The 17,513-nt window shown below is 46.1% G+C and overlaps 1 protein-coding gene across 1 annotated transcript in view; it reads right to left on the reverse strand.

Annotated features, from left to right (window-relative positions):
* LOC123751765 (nephrin) overlaps nucleotides 1-17,066 on the reverse strand; it is a gene marked incomplete at its 3' end in the record, with an annotated part of 113,997 nt that extends 96,931 nt beyond the window's left edge. Inside the window, 3 exon segments of the mRNA XM_069307218.1 lie at nucleotides 12,671-12,988; nucleotides 14,296-14,430; nucleotides 17,051-17,066. Coding sequence (XP_069163319.1) covers nucleotides 12,671-12,988; nucleotides 14,296-14,430; nucleotides 17,051-17,066 — 469 coding nt within the window.
* Between the last annotated feature and the right edge of the window lie 447 nt (nucleotides 17,067-17,513).

Here is a 17,513-nt window from a genome sequence, read left to right on the forward strand (position 1 = left end):
GAGTGACGTGCTGTCCCGATTTCTGTTTTGGGTTCTCTGGCTTACTCGGTTAGGTTTGGAGGGGAAACTTTCAATTAACAGTTTTCATGATGTTTTGAAACTTTAGGAGAACGTCCTGCCCTCCGAGCCTACCAGAGGACCCTTAACTTACTATTTTGGGGAAGAAAACATAATTATTTTCAATTATTTTTCATTTTCATATTTCGTGCAGTTTTGGCCGTAGCGCATACGAGCGAAAAGCGACGTAATATGCAAGAGGACGGGTTGCAGTAGTACCCCGGGTTGCAATCTCTTTGACCATGTCGTGGCGTCTAGAGCGTGCGTCTAGAAACACCCACCGCATGGATTCGAATCTTCAACACAGCTCCTATGGATATCATAATTTAACATGTTATAATCACCGATACGACTCAGCTCCAGTGGTCCCGGGACGTGCCGGCCACTAAGTCATAAAACTCCAAGTCATTTCTTATAAACCCCATTAACTGAATTAACCTCCCGGCATTATATATATAATGTATGGCATTTGCCACCTCACTAATCCACACTAATTACCCATTTTTATGCCCATTATTTCACCTAAGATTTTTTTTGGGGGGGTTTAGGGGCTTGATCTTATCTTGAGGTTATCTTGAGATGATTTCGAGGCTTTAGTGTCCCCGCGACCCGGTCCTCGACCAGGCCTCCACCCCCAGGAAGCAGCCCGTGACAGCTGACTAACACCCAGGTACCTATTTGACTGCTAGGTAACAGGGGCATAGGGTGAAAGAAACTCTGCCCATTGTTTCTCGCCGGCGCCCAGGATCGAACCCGGGACCACAGGATCACAAGTCCAGCGTGCTGTTCGCTCGGCCGACCGGCTCCCATAAATTATGTAATAAACTGTATCCTAAATACAGGCCATCTTTTCTTCTGTACTTTTACAGTAGCGGTCAAAATATGCCTGATTATTGTACACATATGGAGAGTAAGATGGTCTAATACAGGGATGCTATTCAGGGAGTCAAAACGCATTTATTAGAAAGCAGGGACCAGGGGCGTCCCCTACGCCCAGGGGACGTTCTCCCCTATGCGTAGGGGAGAGGGTATACACCTCTTACGCTCCCTCCAATGACGCCGTAATTTGAGGGGCTAATTCAGGGTAATTTAGGGATAATATAGGTGTAATATTGACCGTAATGTGACCCTGATTTACGTCAAACCCAGACAATGTTTCAGAATATTCTCGACAACACTGATATTTCTCGTCCATTGATGTGACATCACCTGATATTGATGATCCGAGCTCCACTGATGTTACGGAGAAGTGTGACATCACATGATATTGATGATCCGAGCTCGGTCTATATTTAATATATCAATGTTGGATATAATTACTAAGGGGGAGGTGGACAAGAGAAGAAGAATGGAAGTTGGAAGACAAGGATTGATGGATGAATGGATCGATGGAGAGAGAGAGAGAGAGAGAGAGAGAGAGAGAGAGAGAGAGAGAGAGAGAGAGAGAGAGAGAGAGAGAGAGAGAGAGAGAGAGAGAGAGAGAGAGAGAGAGAGAGAGAGAGAGAGAGAGAGAGAGAGAGAGAGAGAGAGAGAGAGAGAGAGAGAGAGAGAGAGAGAGAGAGAGAGAGAAAGAGAGAGAGAGAGAGAGAGAGAGAGAGAGAGAGAGAGAGAGAGAGAGAGAGAGAGAGAGAGAGAGAGAGAGAGAGAGAGAGAGAGAGAGGGGCAGTATACTAGCGTAAAGTTAGTTTCGTCTCTAGTAAAGTTGACATACCATTAACAATGAGAAGTTGTCAGCATTAACACACTGGACCTCATCTATGAAATCAATAAATATAGTAGCAATAGATATAGTAGCTCATAGATATAGTTATAGCAGCTCATAGATATAGTTCATAGATATAGTAGCAATAGATATCTATAAGTCTCAGGAGACTATGGAGTTGCGCTCTGGTTGTCGGTCTGGGGTGGCCTCACCAGGGCACAAAGTTAGGGCAGGTACATACGGAGGAGAAGCTGTTACCCATGCAGCAGGTCCCCCTTCCTCTCCACATAGATATTCACTTGTACCTTCACAACCGGGGATGGCAACTGCCTTGAGGCTCATCCACCAAATGTCGCAGCTATATCTTGCCGGAGAAAGAGAGCAGCACGCCATATCTGCTACTACGAAATCAACAATTGTGCAATCAATGTGAAACACGATGCAATGGTTTCTGAGGCCATGAGTGATCATGAGTGAAAGTGACTTAACGAGGATGTAGGATTATCAAATTACTTTGAAGAGCAAAAGCCTTGTAGAAGAGAAAATGGTCCAAGAAACATTCATGTTCGACAGCAGCGGCTGTCAAACACAGTAAAACTTAGGTTTATTGTCAAAGTTTGTGTGACCTTCTTAGATGACCTCTCCCTTAACTATCCTCAACTTCAGGCAGAGGTTAGGAAACCATGCAAGGCTTTCCTACTCACGAAGCTATCTATCCTATCCCCGTCTCTCATCTCAACAGACACACCTATTTATCTTCGTTAACAGACACAAGTCATCTTTTCAACAGACTCTGTGTCAAGCACGAGAGTGAGACCAGCTGTGTCGACCACACAGACACCACACAGCCACCACACACACCACACAGTCACCACCACACAGACACCACACAGCCACCACACAGCCACCACACAGCCACCACACAGATACCACACAGACACCACACAGACACCACACAGACACCACACAGACACCACACAGACACCACACAGATACCACACAGTCACCACCACACAGACACCTCACAGACACCACACAGACACCACACAGATACCACACAGTCACCACCACACAGACACCACACAGCCACCACACAGATACCACACAGACACCACACAGATACCACACAGACACCACACAGATACCACACAGTCACCACCACACAGACACCACACAGCCACCACACAGATACCACACAGACACCACACAGATACCACACAGACACCACACAGACACCACACAGACACCACACAGATACCACACAGACACCACACACACACCACACACACACCACACACACACCACACAGACACCACACAGATACCACACAGACACCACACATACACCACACAGACACCACACACACACCACACACACACCACACACACACCACACAGACACCACACAGACACCACACACACACCACACACACACCACACATACACCACACAGACACCACACACATACCACACACACACCACACACACACCACACACACACCACACAGACACCACACACACACCACACACACACCACACACACACCACACACACACCACACAGATACCACACACACACCACACAGACACCACACACACACCACACACAGACACCACACACACACCACACATACACCACACACACACCACACACACACCACACATACACCACACAGCCACCACACAGATACCACACAGACACCACACATACACCACACACACACCACACACACACCACACACACACCACACACACACCACACACACGCCACACACACACCACACACACACCACACAGAAGCCACCACACAGATACCACACAGCCACCACACACACACCACACACACACCACACAGCCACCACACACACACCACACACACACCACACACACACCACACACACACCACACAGCCACCACACACACACCACACAGCCACCACACACACACCTCACACACACCACACAGCCACCACACACACACCAAACACACACCACACAGCCACCACACACACACCACACACACACCACACACACACCACACAGCCACCACACACACACCACACAGCCACCACACACACACCACACACACACCACACACACACCACACACACACCACACAGCCACCACACACACGCCACACACACACCACACACACACCACACACACACCACACAGCCACCACACACACACACCACACACACACCACACACACACCACACACACACACCACACAGCCACCACACACACACCACACACACACCACACACACACCACACACACACCACACAGCCACCACACAGCCACCACACAGATACCACACACACACCACACACACACCACACACACACCACACATACACCACACACACACCACACACACACCACACACACACCACACACACACCACACACACACCACACACACACCACACAGCCACCACACACACGCCACACACACACCACACACACACCACACACACACCACACATACACCACACACACACCACACAGACACCACACATACACCACACACACACCACACAGACACCACACACACACCACACACACACCACACATACACCACACACACACCACACACACGCCACACACACACCACACACACACCACACACACACCACACATACACCACACACACGCCACACACACACCACACACACACCACACACACACCACACACACACCACACACACACCACACATACACCACACACACACCACACAGACACCACACATACACCACACACACACCACACACACACCACACATACACCACACACACACCACACACACACCACACACACACCACACACACGCCACACACACACCACACACACACCACACACACACCACACATACACCACACACACACCACACACACACCACACACACACCACACACACACCACACACACACCACACACACACCACACACACACCACACACACACCACCCACACACCACACACACGCCACACACACACCACACACACACCACACACACACCACACACACACCACACACACACCACACATACACCACACACACACCACACAGACACCACACATACACCACACACACACCACACACACACCACACATACACCACACACACACCACACATACACCACACACACACCACACACACGCCACACACACACCACACACACACCACACACACACCACACATACACCACACACACACCACACACACACCACACACACACCACACATACACCACACACACACCACACAGACACCACACACACACCACACACACACCACACAGACACCACACATACACCACACACACACCACACACACCACACATACACCACACACACACCACACACACACCACACACACACCACACATACACCACACATACACCACACATACACCACACATACACCACACAGACCCCTTCCCAGTGCTAAATAGTCGTAATGGCTTGGCGCTTTCCCTTGCTAACCTCCCCCCCCCCCTCAGTTCATTATATATCGGCCAGGATGACAATCACAGATATCGAAAACTTCAAATATGAACAGAGTTTAGGGAAAATTAATTTACCTTCTCTAGCAAGGCGAAGAGTAGATTAAAAAGTGATGAATTATTCAAATTGGAAAAAGGATTTAATATGGTTGATATTAACTGGTTGGAAAATATATCCTCATACGAGAGAACACGAGACACGGGTACAGATGGAGTAAGACTTGACTCAGAGAACACTTGAGAAAAATACTATTTTCTCAGGCAAAAACTGGTTTTTCCCTCGCTTGGAGGGATCTACACCCCAGGTAACTCTGGGGTGTAGCTCTCAAGCACACCTAGAGTGCCTGGGCACTCCAGAGGTGTGTCCCAGACGTCTCCAGGGATAAGAATTCTGCATATATTTAATCAGTGCCTGAAACTTTTCCACGTTTGAAATACTACATAAATGGCCGCCTCGAACCAGAAATAAATTTGTGGGGCTTTTCCTCGCGCGCTTCTCAGTCCAGCGAGACCAATTCCTATTCACATTTGAATATCTTTCATTAATTCTACCCATCAGATTTTCCAAATTCACTCTCGCCTTTTTTCCGATTTCTTCTTCGCCAATTTCTCATGTATTTCTTTCATTTCTTTAGTGATTTTTTTGTTTTATCTTATTATTACACTTTCTAACTTCTTCAGAAAATAGTTTCTTGTTTTCAGAAATAGGAAATTATCAGAGAAAAATATAATTTCTCTCCTAATTTTTCTTCGTAACAAATATTTTCACAAAGATTTGTTCTTCCTAATTGTGATTTTATTATATATTTTAATTCCTAGTTTAGATTTTCTGAAATATTTGTCTTCTTCTTATTTTCAGCCATTTTTTATCTCTTATTAAATTTTCACGTTTCTCCTGAATGATGTCATCAGTGTACCATCACATGAATGATGTCATCAGTGTACCATCACATAAATGATGTCATCAGTGTACCATCACCTGAATGATGTCATCAGTGTACCATCACCTGAATGATGTCATCAGTGTACCATCACCTGAATGATGTCATCAGTGTACCATCACATGAATGATGTCATCAGTGTACCATCACCTGAATGATGTCATCAGTGTACCATCACATGAATGATGTCATCAGTGTACCATCACCTGAATGATGTCATCAGTGTACCATCACATGAATGATGTCATCAGTGTACCATCACATGAATGATGACATCAGTGTACCATCACATGAATGATGTCATCAGTGTACCATCACCTGAATGATGTCATCAGTGTACCATCACATGAATGATGTCATCAGTGTACTATCACCTGAATGATGTCATCAGTGTACTATCACCTGAATGATGTCATCAGTGTACCATCACCTGAATGATGTCATCAGTGTACCATCACCTGAATGATGTCATCAGTGTACCATCACCTGAATGATGTCATCAGTGTACCATCACATGAATGATGTCATCAGTGTACCATCACATGAATGATGTCATCAGTGTACCGTCACCTGAATGATGTCATCAGTGTACCATCACCTGAATGATGTCATCAGTGTACCATCACCTGAATGATGTCATCAGTGTACCATCACATGAATGATGTCATCAGTGTACCATCACATGAATGATGTCATCAGTGTACCGTCACCTGAATGATGTCATCAGTGTACCATCACCTGAATGATGTCATCAGTGTACCATCACCTGAATGATGTCATCAGTGTACCATCACATGAATGATGTCATCAGTGTACCATCACCTGAATGATGTCATCAGTGTACCATCACCTGAATGATGTCATCAGTGTACCATCACCTGAATGATGTCATCAGTGTACCATCACCTGAATGATGTCATCAGTGTACCATCACCTGAATGATGTCATCAGTGTACCATCACCTGAATGATGTCATCAGTGTACCATCACCTGAATGATGTCATCAGTGTACCATCACCTGAATGATGTCATCAGTGTACCGTCACCTGAATGATGTCATCAGTGTACCATCACCTGAATGATGTCATCAGTGTACCGTCACCTGAATGATGTCATCAGTGTACCATCACCTGAATGATGTCATCAGTGTACCGTCACCTGAATGATGTCATCAGTGTACCATCACCTGAATGATGTCATCAGTGTACCGTCACCTGAATGATGTCATCAGTGTACCATCACCTGAATGATGTCATCAGTGTACTATCACCTGAATGATGTCATCAGTGTACCGTCACCTGAATGATGTCATCAGTGTACCATCACCTGAATGATGTCATCAGTGTACCATCACCTGAATGATGTCATCAGTGTACCATCACCTGAATGATGTCATCAGTGTACCATCACTTGAATGATGTCATCAGTGTACCATCACATGAATGATGTCATCAGTGTACCATCACCTGAATGATGTCATCAGTGTACCATCACCTGAATGATGTCATCAGTGTACCATCACCTGAATGATGTCATCAGTGTACCATCACCTGAATGACCTCAACAGTATTTGAGTACTCAGGTCTCTGTTGTGTTCCCTCGTTCGAGTGCCACCAGTGCTAAATAGCCTGTCCTTGTCTTCCCTTTAATTCCTCCTGAAAGATTTTGTACGTCGTAATCATGTCTCCTGTAACTCTTGCTGGTTCAAACAACGTAAGGTTGTACTCTTATAGCCCTTCCTCGTAACTCATATCTCTTAGTTCTAGCACTAGTCCCACTTCTGAATGTTCTCCAACTTGTGTTTAGCGCCATTGTGAATCCAAGCTGGAGCTGCATGTTTCAGAATTGGTGTGACGTATGTTGTAAATATGATCCTAAATGATTCATTACACACATATCTAAAGGCAGTTCTCATATGGACAAGGTAGTTGACGCTGCTGATAACAGTGTTATTTCTCAATGGTTTGTTTCAGTTTTAAACTCAGAACAATTCGACTGGAATCTCCTTAGTCGCCCAACCACTTGGGCTGGACGGTAGAGCGACGGTCTCGCTTCATGCAGGTCGGCGTTCAATCCCCGACCGTCCACAAGTGGTTGGGCACCATTCCTTCCTCCCGTCCCATCCCAGATCCTTATCCTGACCCTTTCCAAGTGCTATATAGCCATATTGGCTTGGCGTTTTTCCTTGATAATTTCTTCTTTCTTCCTTAATTAGTTCAGAGATGCAGTGCCTTACCAACCCAGATTAACACGTGCCTCTTGAGAACGATTAGTGGGGATTATTTTTTACAAAGAAAACATTAATCAATCGTTTGTAACAAATGATCTTTAAGACAAACTTTTATTTCTTGTGATCTTACCGAGTGAGCAGAGCCAGCTATATAATACATAATATTGTTTTGCGTGTGTTCAGGGTAATGACTCAGGCTTCCCTCTCAGTGTAGCGCTGGTAAGATTGGGTATTCTGAGCCACTCCTCCTGCACATCTCCTCATAAATCTTGCACCAGCCTCCGGGCCAATCTCAAGGCTTCTTGGCATAATATTCGCCTCCTTTAAGCAGTGAACCAGACACTCAAGTGTTAGTCTCGCAAAGCTCTTATTAAATTCAGCGAGGAATACATAGTCCAAATTTTTAAAAGTTGTTTCTTAAATTGTTTCCAACTTTGTGTGTGTGTGTTTTAATAGTTATCGGTGTGTCTGGGGAGGAGTGTGCTTCAGGGGATGAGTCTGGGGTGGTGTGTGCTTCAGGTGATGTGTCTGGGGAGGAGTGTGCTTCAGGTGATGTGTCTGGGGTGGTGTGTGTGCTTCAGGTGATGTGTCTGGGGTGGTGTGTGTGCTTCAGGTGATGTGTCTGGGTGGTGTGTGTGCTTCAGGTGATGTGTCTGGGTGGTGTGTGTGCTTCAGGTGATGTGTCTGGGAAGGAGTGTGCTTCAGGTGATGTGTCTGGGGTGGTATGTGCTTCAGGTGATGTGTCTGGGGTGGTATGTGCTTCAGGTGATGTGTCTGGGTGGTGTGTGTGCTTCAGGTGATGTGTTTGGGGTGGTGTGTGCTTCAGGTGATGTGTCTGGGGTGGTGTGTGTGCTTCAGGTGATGTGTCTGGGGTGGTGTGTGTGCTTCAGGTGATGTGTCTGGGTGGTGTGTGTGCTTCAGGTGATGTGTTTGGGGTGGTGTGTGCTTCAGGTGATGTGTCTGGGGTGGTGTGTGCTTCAGGTGATGTGTCTGGGGTGGTGTGTGTGCTTCAGGTGATGTGTCTGGGGTGGTGTGTGTGCTTCAGGTGATGTGTCTGGGGTGATGTGTGTGCTTCAGGTGATGTGTCTGGGTGGTGTGTGTGCTTCAGGTGATGTGTCTGGGGTGGTGTGTGCTTCAGGGGATGTGTCTGGGGTGATGTGTGCTTCAGGTGATGTGTCTGGGGTGGTGTGTGCTTCAGGTGATGTGTCTGGGGTGGTGTGTGCTTCAGGTGATGTGTCTGGGGTGGTGTGTGCTTCAGGTGATGTGTCTGGGTGGTGTGTGCTTCAGGTGATGTGTTTGGGGTGGTGTGTGTGCTTCAGGTGATGTGTCTGGGGTGGTGTGTGTGCTTCAGGTGATGTGTTTGGGGTGGTGTGTGTGCTTCAGGTGATGTGTCTGGGGTGGTGTGTGCTTCAGGTGATGTGTTTGGGGTGGTGTGTGTGCTTCAGGTGATGTGTCTGGGGTGGTGTGTGCTTCAGGTGATGTGTCTGGGTGGTGTGTGCTTCAGGTGATGTGTTTGGGGTGGTGTGTGTGCTTCAGGTGATGTGTCTGGGGTGGTGTGTGTGCTTCAGGTGATGTGTTTGGGGTGGTGTGTGTGCTTCAGGTGATGTGTCTGGGGTGGTGTGTGTGCTTCAGTTGTAATTGATGAGTCACTACAAAATGGAATCACTGATGAATCATGAACTCATCAATCCATTCAATCATGATTCATCAATCCATTGATTGATGAATCAGTTAATTGATGATCCAACACGGTCACTCTTGGATCCTCAATTACTTGAAGAACCTCCTTCAACGAACCTCTCCCATACAACGAACCTCTCCCATGCAACGAACCTCTCCCATACAACGAACCTCTCCCATACAACGAACCTCTCCTATACAACGAACCTCTCCCATACAACGAACCTCTCCCATACAACGAACCTCTCCCATACAACGAACCTCTCCCATACAACGAACCTCTCCCATACAACGAACCTCTCCCATGCAACGAACCTCTCCCATACAACGAACCTCTCCCATACAACGAACCTCTCCCATACAACGAACCTCTCCCATACAACGAACCTCTCCCATACAACGAACCTCTCCCATACAACGAACCTCTCCCATACAACGAACCTCTCCCATACAACGAACCTCTCCCATGCAACGAACCTCTCCCATACAACGAACCTCTCCCATGCAACGAACCTCTCCCATACAACGAACCTCTCCCATACAACGAACCTCTCCCATACAACGAACCTCTCCCATACAACGAACCTCTCCCATACAACGAACCTCTCCCATACAACGAACCTCTCCCATACAACGAACCTCTCCCATGCAACGAACCTCTCCCATACAACGAACCTCTCCCATGCAACGAACCTCTCCCATACAACGAACCTCTCCCATACAACGAACTATATTGGCTCAGATCCACCCCCCTCCCCCACCCCCCCCCCTTCGGGTGAATGACATAGTTGCAGAATACCAACTCCGAGATGGTCAACCATCAGAGATTATTGACCAGGAAACAGTGACCGTTGAAGTGACCGGTCATTGAATACTCCGTGAAGCTCTGTATAGCTTGACAGTGACCAGTGTATGACTGTGTATAACTTGACAGTGACCAGTGTATGACTGTGTATAGCTTGACAGTGTCCAGTGTATGACTGTGTATAGCTTGACAGTGTCCAGTGTATGACTGTGTATAACTTGACAGTGACCAGTGTATGACTGTGTATAGCTTGACAGTGCCCAGTGTATGACTGTGTATAGCTTGACAGTGTCCAGTGTATGACTGTGTATAACTTGACAGTGTCCAGTGTATGACTGTGTATAACTTGACAGTGACCAGTGTATGACTGTGTATAACTTGACAGTGACCAGTGTATGACTGTGTATAACTTGACAGTGACCAGTGTATGACTGTGTATAGCTTGACAGTGTCCAGTGTATGACTGTGTATAACTTGACAGTGTCCAGTGTATGACTGTGTATAGCTTGACAGTGCCCAGTGTATGACTGTGTATTGCTTGACAGTGACCAGTGTATGACTGTGTATAACTTGACAGTGTCCAGTGTATGACTGTGTATAGCTTGACAGTGTCCAGTGTATGACTGTGTATAACTTGACAGTGACCAGTGTATGACTGTGTATAGCTTGACAGTGACCAGTGTATGACTGTGTATAACTTGACAGTGCCCAGTGTATGACTGAGTATAACTTGACAGTGACCAGTGTATGACTGTGTATAACTTGACAGTGACCAGTGTATGACTGTGTATAGCTTGACAGTGACCAGTGTATGACTGTGTATAACTTGACAGTGACCAGTGTATGACTGTGTATAACTTGACAGTGACCAGTGTATGACTGTGTATAACTTGACAGTGACCAGTGTATGACTGTGTATAACTTGACAGTGACCAGTGTATGACTGTGTATAACTTGACAGTGACCAGTGTATGACTGTGTATAACTTGACAGTGACCAGTGTATGACTGTGTATAACTTGACAGTGTCCAGTGTATGACTGTGTATAACTTGACAGTGACCAGTGTATGACTGTGTATCTATACATCTATACAATTCACGGCATTGCTATGTGTGAGTTATCCAATATGGCTCACTAGAATTCGTATCAATATTTGCAAGATTGATCTCATTCTTGCACCAATTACATGACATTATATGTACCTATATATATATATATATATATATATATATATATATATATATATATATATATATATATATATATATATATATATATATATATATATATATATTTGCATTATAATTTTCTTGATCACCTTCACTCGTATAAGTCAAGACCTTCAAACTAACTTTACTTTTCCTCTAGTTACCAATTTTTGCTGTTATATCACCTGTGACTTGTTCCAAGGAGATAGTGAACCTAACTGCCCTGTGATGGCTGCTAGGCAATTTAAGTGAATGCGGTACTTAAAGGTCTGGGGCCAGATTCACGAAGCAGTTACGCAAGTACTTACGAACGTGTACATCTTTCCTCAATCTTTGACGACTTTGGTTACATTTATTAAACAGTTTAGAAGCATGAGAACTTGCCAATCAACTGTTGTTATTGTTATAAACAGCCTCCTGGTGCTTCGGAGCTCATTAACTGTTTAATAATTATAAACAAAGCCGCCAAAGATTAAGAAAAGATGTACAGGTTCGTAAGTGCTTCGTGAATCTGGCCCTAGAACAACAGAAGGTCAAACACTTACGCTTCAGGTCGTAAGCGACCGTAGTGGAGGCCAGCGTGAGTAGCAGCGTGACGGAAGCGCTCAGAAGATAGTCACTTAAGTGGTAACTTCTCGCACTCGTTGAGGTCCTCCTTGAGGTGAGAAGTGAAGTCTTGACTCCTCCTCCTCCTCCTCTCTGCCAGGTGATCACCTCAGGTAAGGTCACTCTTGTCCTCCTCTTCCTCCTCCGCCGCTCACAGGGTGTTGATAATGCTCTAAGGTGTAGCTTGGTGGTGTGGTGGGTATGTGTAGGTGGTGTGGTGGGTGGTGTGGTGGGTGTGGTGGGTGGTGTGGTGGGTGGTGTGGTGGGTGGTGTGGTGGGTGGTGTGGTGAGTGTGGTGGAAGGTGTAGGTGGTGTGGTGGGTGGTGTGGGTGGTGTGGTGGGTGGTGTGGTGGGTGTGGTGGGTGGTGTGGTGGGTGGTGTGGTGGGTGGTGTGGTGGGTGGTGTGGTGGGTGGTGGTGGTGTGGTGGGTGGTGTGGTGGGTGGTGGTGGTGTGGGTGGTGTGGGGGGTGGTGAAGGTGGTGTAGGTGGTATGGTTGGTGCAGTGGGTGGTGGTGTTGGTGGTGTAGGTGGTATAGAATGAGCAGCTGAGACAGTCAGTGTTGCATGTGGGAGTGATTGAGGAAGTGATGCGTTGTGAAGTAAGTTCAGAGCTAATGGTCCCTTCATACAGTAGGAAGTTGTATGATGGCGTGAAGCACCAGTGGAAAATACAGTATGGATGAAGGATACCAGAAATGCAATCATGGAACTGGCTGTTTTTAAGACTTTTCTGTGCATTGATAAATCTACATAAACTGCAATTCTTTTGACTGTTGAAAATAAATCTGAAATACAATTTACTACAATACAAAATGCAAGTGCAGATAGAATATGTTTGTTTACAAAAAAGTGATGATTTTCAACATGGGTTAAATTTCTAAATAAAGGAGACATTTTATAAGAACTTGACAATGGGTTTATGAGGACGAATAATGATACGGTATTTATGGACAATGAAGATGGCATGAGTAATGATGAATGTGATGATGCTCTGGACATAGAAGAACTGATTGTTGCTGAAGGAGAATTGGAAGGCATTGACACCAGAGACGGTGTCAAAGTGTTGTTGTAGCGAAGTGTGTCAAGTGCTTCACTTCCTTCTTCACATGACACAACGACACCACTTCTGAGCACTTTAAGACAACATTCTTGCACAGTATTTTGTTGTAATTGATATATACTGAGCAACACTTGGTTCTGTAAGCACTTTTGGCACGCACAGCACTCTGTACACCGCACAATACTTGCTCTCCCGAACACTTCACACTGTGCAAGACACGCAACATGCTGTACATGAAGCACGCTACAAGCACACTCAATGTACACACTTGAGCAGTGTCTAACATGGTGTTCTGAACACTTCTCTCTGGAAAATATACCAACGCTTCCATGGTTATCAGTCAGTGTTCGAATCGAGTCTTCTTGAGTCATTTTCCATTCACTCAATGCAAAGACTTTTTTTCATATATAATGTCGACACCAATCAAGTGCAGAACTGGAATATAATTGTGAGTCTTCAAGTGTTTGTTGACAACGGTTCTCAGAAGGTCAAGATTCATCTTACGTTCTCGTAAGGAATGATGATTTTCATGCTGTATTTCATTATAAGTATTCACATCAGTAAAGGCCAAGACTGAGCCATGTGCAACATTAAGGTCAATGTTGGTCTTGTTTAGGCCTTCGTCCGGTTCACTTTTCCCTGCAAAAAGACACATTGCAAAATTTTAGTGCATGGACATTATTGGTCATTTTATTATAAGAATTCAGATCATATATTAGAAAAATCTTCGTCAGTTCCTCTTATTCTTGTAAACTAATAGATCGTTTGCCTATTGCAAAAAAAAAGACTTAGTAGAGTCCTACAAACAATGACCCAAAAGTGATTCCATCCATCCGCCAACCCCTCCCCTCAACTGTTTATGAATGGAAAACGGTTTACACACGACTTACAACTGATTACGTTCGAACGCTTCCGGAACAAGAGCTTCACTAACAAGTTTTGTTCGAAGCGTTTTAAATGCTTCACCCACGTACTTCACAGCCCGTCCTCCAAACAAAGATCCAAAAGTGATTCCATGCACCCGCCAAACCCCCTGTTTATGAATGAAAAGCCGTTTACACACGACTCACAACTGCTGACGTTCGAACATATCCGGAACAAGTGCTTCACTGACGAATTTTGTTCGAATCACAACGCTGTAAATGCTTCACCCACGTACTACAAATACAAATAATCGCCAACAGAACCTAAACACCTAACCTAACCTAACCTATACCTATATATACACAATATGCTAATATATTATAATATTAATTTATACTTGAGAAAATTCCCGTTTTGAATGAACAGCATGTTAAAATTTATGAATGCGTCTGTGGGGTCGACCGCTGGATGTAATGGACTTGAGTCGAGGACGGGTTGTCTCACGTACTACAAATACAAATAATCGCCAACAGAACCTAAACACCTAACATACGCCTAACTATACATTGATTTTTTACGTATAATAATATGAATTTATATATGATAACAGACCAATGTTTAAAACACAGTATGTTAAAATTGATGAATGCGTTTGGGGAGGACGGCCGCTGCTTTAACCAGCCTAGTGTGAGGACGGGTTGTCTGGGGAGGACGGCCGCTGCTTTAACCAGCCTAGTGTGAGGACGGGTTGTCTGGGGAGGACGGCCGCTGCTTTAACCAGCCTAGTGTGAGGACGGGTTGTCTGGGGAGGACGGCCGCTGCTTTAACCAGCCTAATGTGAGGACGGGTTGTCTGGGGAGGACGGCCGCTGCTTTAACCAGCCTAATGTGAGGACGGGTTGTCTGGGGAGGACGGCCGCTGCTTTAACCAGCCTAGTGTGAGGACGGGTTGTACAAATACATATAATCGCCAACAGAACTTAAACACCTAACCTATCCTAACCAATCCCTACATAAGCACATTATGCTAATATATAATAATATTAATTTATATTTTAGAAAATTCCGGTTTTGAATAAACAGCATGTTAAAATATGATGAATGTGTCATTGGGGTCGACTGCTGGATGGAATGAACTGGTTAGTTTGTTTATTTGTGCTTGTTAAGGTAAGCTCTTTAAGAGACTTGGGAGTTATTAAGAATAATAAACTTAGGATTTATCTTGACATGTCTACCTGTGTTTGATGTGTAAGACTGGAGTGATCTTCAGGCAGGTGTCTGTTATCTGTGTAACTGTAACTGCTTGTTCCCAAGACTGGCAAGGAAGCCTAGGCTCACAGGGGAGATTTATCAGCTCCTTGGCAGTTAAGATAAGATAATTATCAGGAGAAAGCGCCAAGCCATTACGACTATATAGCACTGGGAAGGGGTCAAGATAAGGATTTAGGATGGGACGGGGGAAAGGAATGGTGCTCAAACACTTGTGGACGGTCGGGAATTGAACGCCGACTTGCATGAAGCTAGACCGTCGCGCTACCGTCCAGCCCAAGTGGTTGGGCTCCTTGGGAGTTAATAGATACTTATAAATTTACTGTGATATTTGGAATGGTTTTATGTTAACACAGCTTCCTGTGCTTAGGTTTAAAGAGCGAGTTTTTGCTAAGGTGTAAAGAGCGGCGAAAACTAATATTAAAATTTGTTATGTTTATGTATATGATAAAAATGTCATTTTGGTGGTTTTCTTACTAATGTTTACAGTGCCGCTCACGTGTACGGAACCGGATGGTTTTTAAATATAATTGTATAAAAATATTATTGACAAAAAAATCCACTAAGGCTTTGAGGTGGGTGCGAACCTGCGACCCCGACATTGCCAGCCACATACACTACCACTATGCCACCGCTGACATGAAAATCAATAGAACTGGATTTCAACTGAAATCACAGGAATTCTGATGCCGCTACTGAAGCCAGTCCAAGTGCTTACATATGAGCCACAAGCACTCGGGTGGAAGGCCAGAGTGGTCCCACACCTCAGCTTCAGAAACCAGTTGGGCACTTGCTGTCGTGGGGTGCAGATCACCTCACCTGCCCGTCCAGTCATTGGTCGCCCGGTGTAGCAGGCGGACCCTGGTAGGGTTGCTGAGGTGACCTGAGTGTTGGGGGCCGCATCCCTCCCGTTGTGTGGGCTCACTGTGTCGGCCTAGAGTGTCCTGGCTAGGGTGACTACCCTGCCGTGGAGCTGGTGTTATGGGAGATGCTGCGTGTGGACACGGCTCTCATCTCTGCCCTGGAGGATTACAAGGTGGTTTGATCGCCGCTACGAGGGGTGGTCGTCTCAACTGTCAGACGCTGCTGGTTCGGTGGTTATCTCTGACCGGAGTGGTGCCCCTCACCTAAGTCAGTGGTCATGGTGCGCCGCTTGAATTCCTGTAGGAGCTGCTGCGGAGATTTGGTGCTGTCGTGAGTGTGCGGTTGAATATGATTTCCTCCGGCGGCTCCTGCTGGTGCTCGAGCGCTGGAGACTGTGAGGTTGCCGGGTGTGTGTTGCCGGGTGTGTGTTGGGTGGCCGTTGGTGGTGATGCTGGGGTGGGCGTGGCTCGCTCTAGAGCCTTGTCTCTACGTCCGTCTTCTGTAGAGGTTCTGGCCGGTTCACCGGTGGCTCCTGACTTTGCCTTCCCGCCGCCCTTGCCGCTCTTGGTGCTCCTGGATGGTGTGTGTTCCGGGCCTCGTGCCGGGGCTGGGCTGGTCCACCAAGTGGTCGCTGCTTCTGGTCCTGTGGAAAGCTCGAATGATTCGCGCCTAGATCCTAAGCGCTCGCAGCTCTCCTCCCCTGTTATGGCCTCAGCAGACGTGGCC

The sequence above is a fragment of the Procambarus clarkii genome, chromosome 59 (genome assembly GCF_040958095.1).
Source record: "Procambarus clarkii isolate CNS0578487 chromosome 59, FALCON_Pclarkii_2.0, whole genome shotgun sequence".
Classification (NCBI taxonomy): domain Eukaryota; kingdom Metazoa; phylum Arthropoda; class Malacostraca; order Decapoda; family Cambaridae; genus Procambarus; species Procambarus clarkii.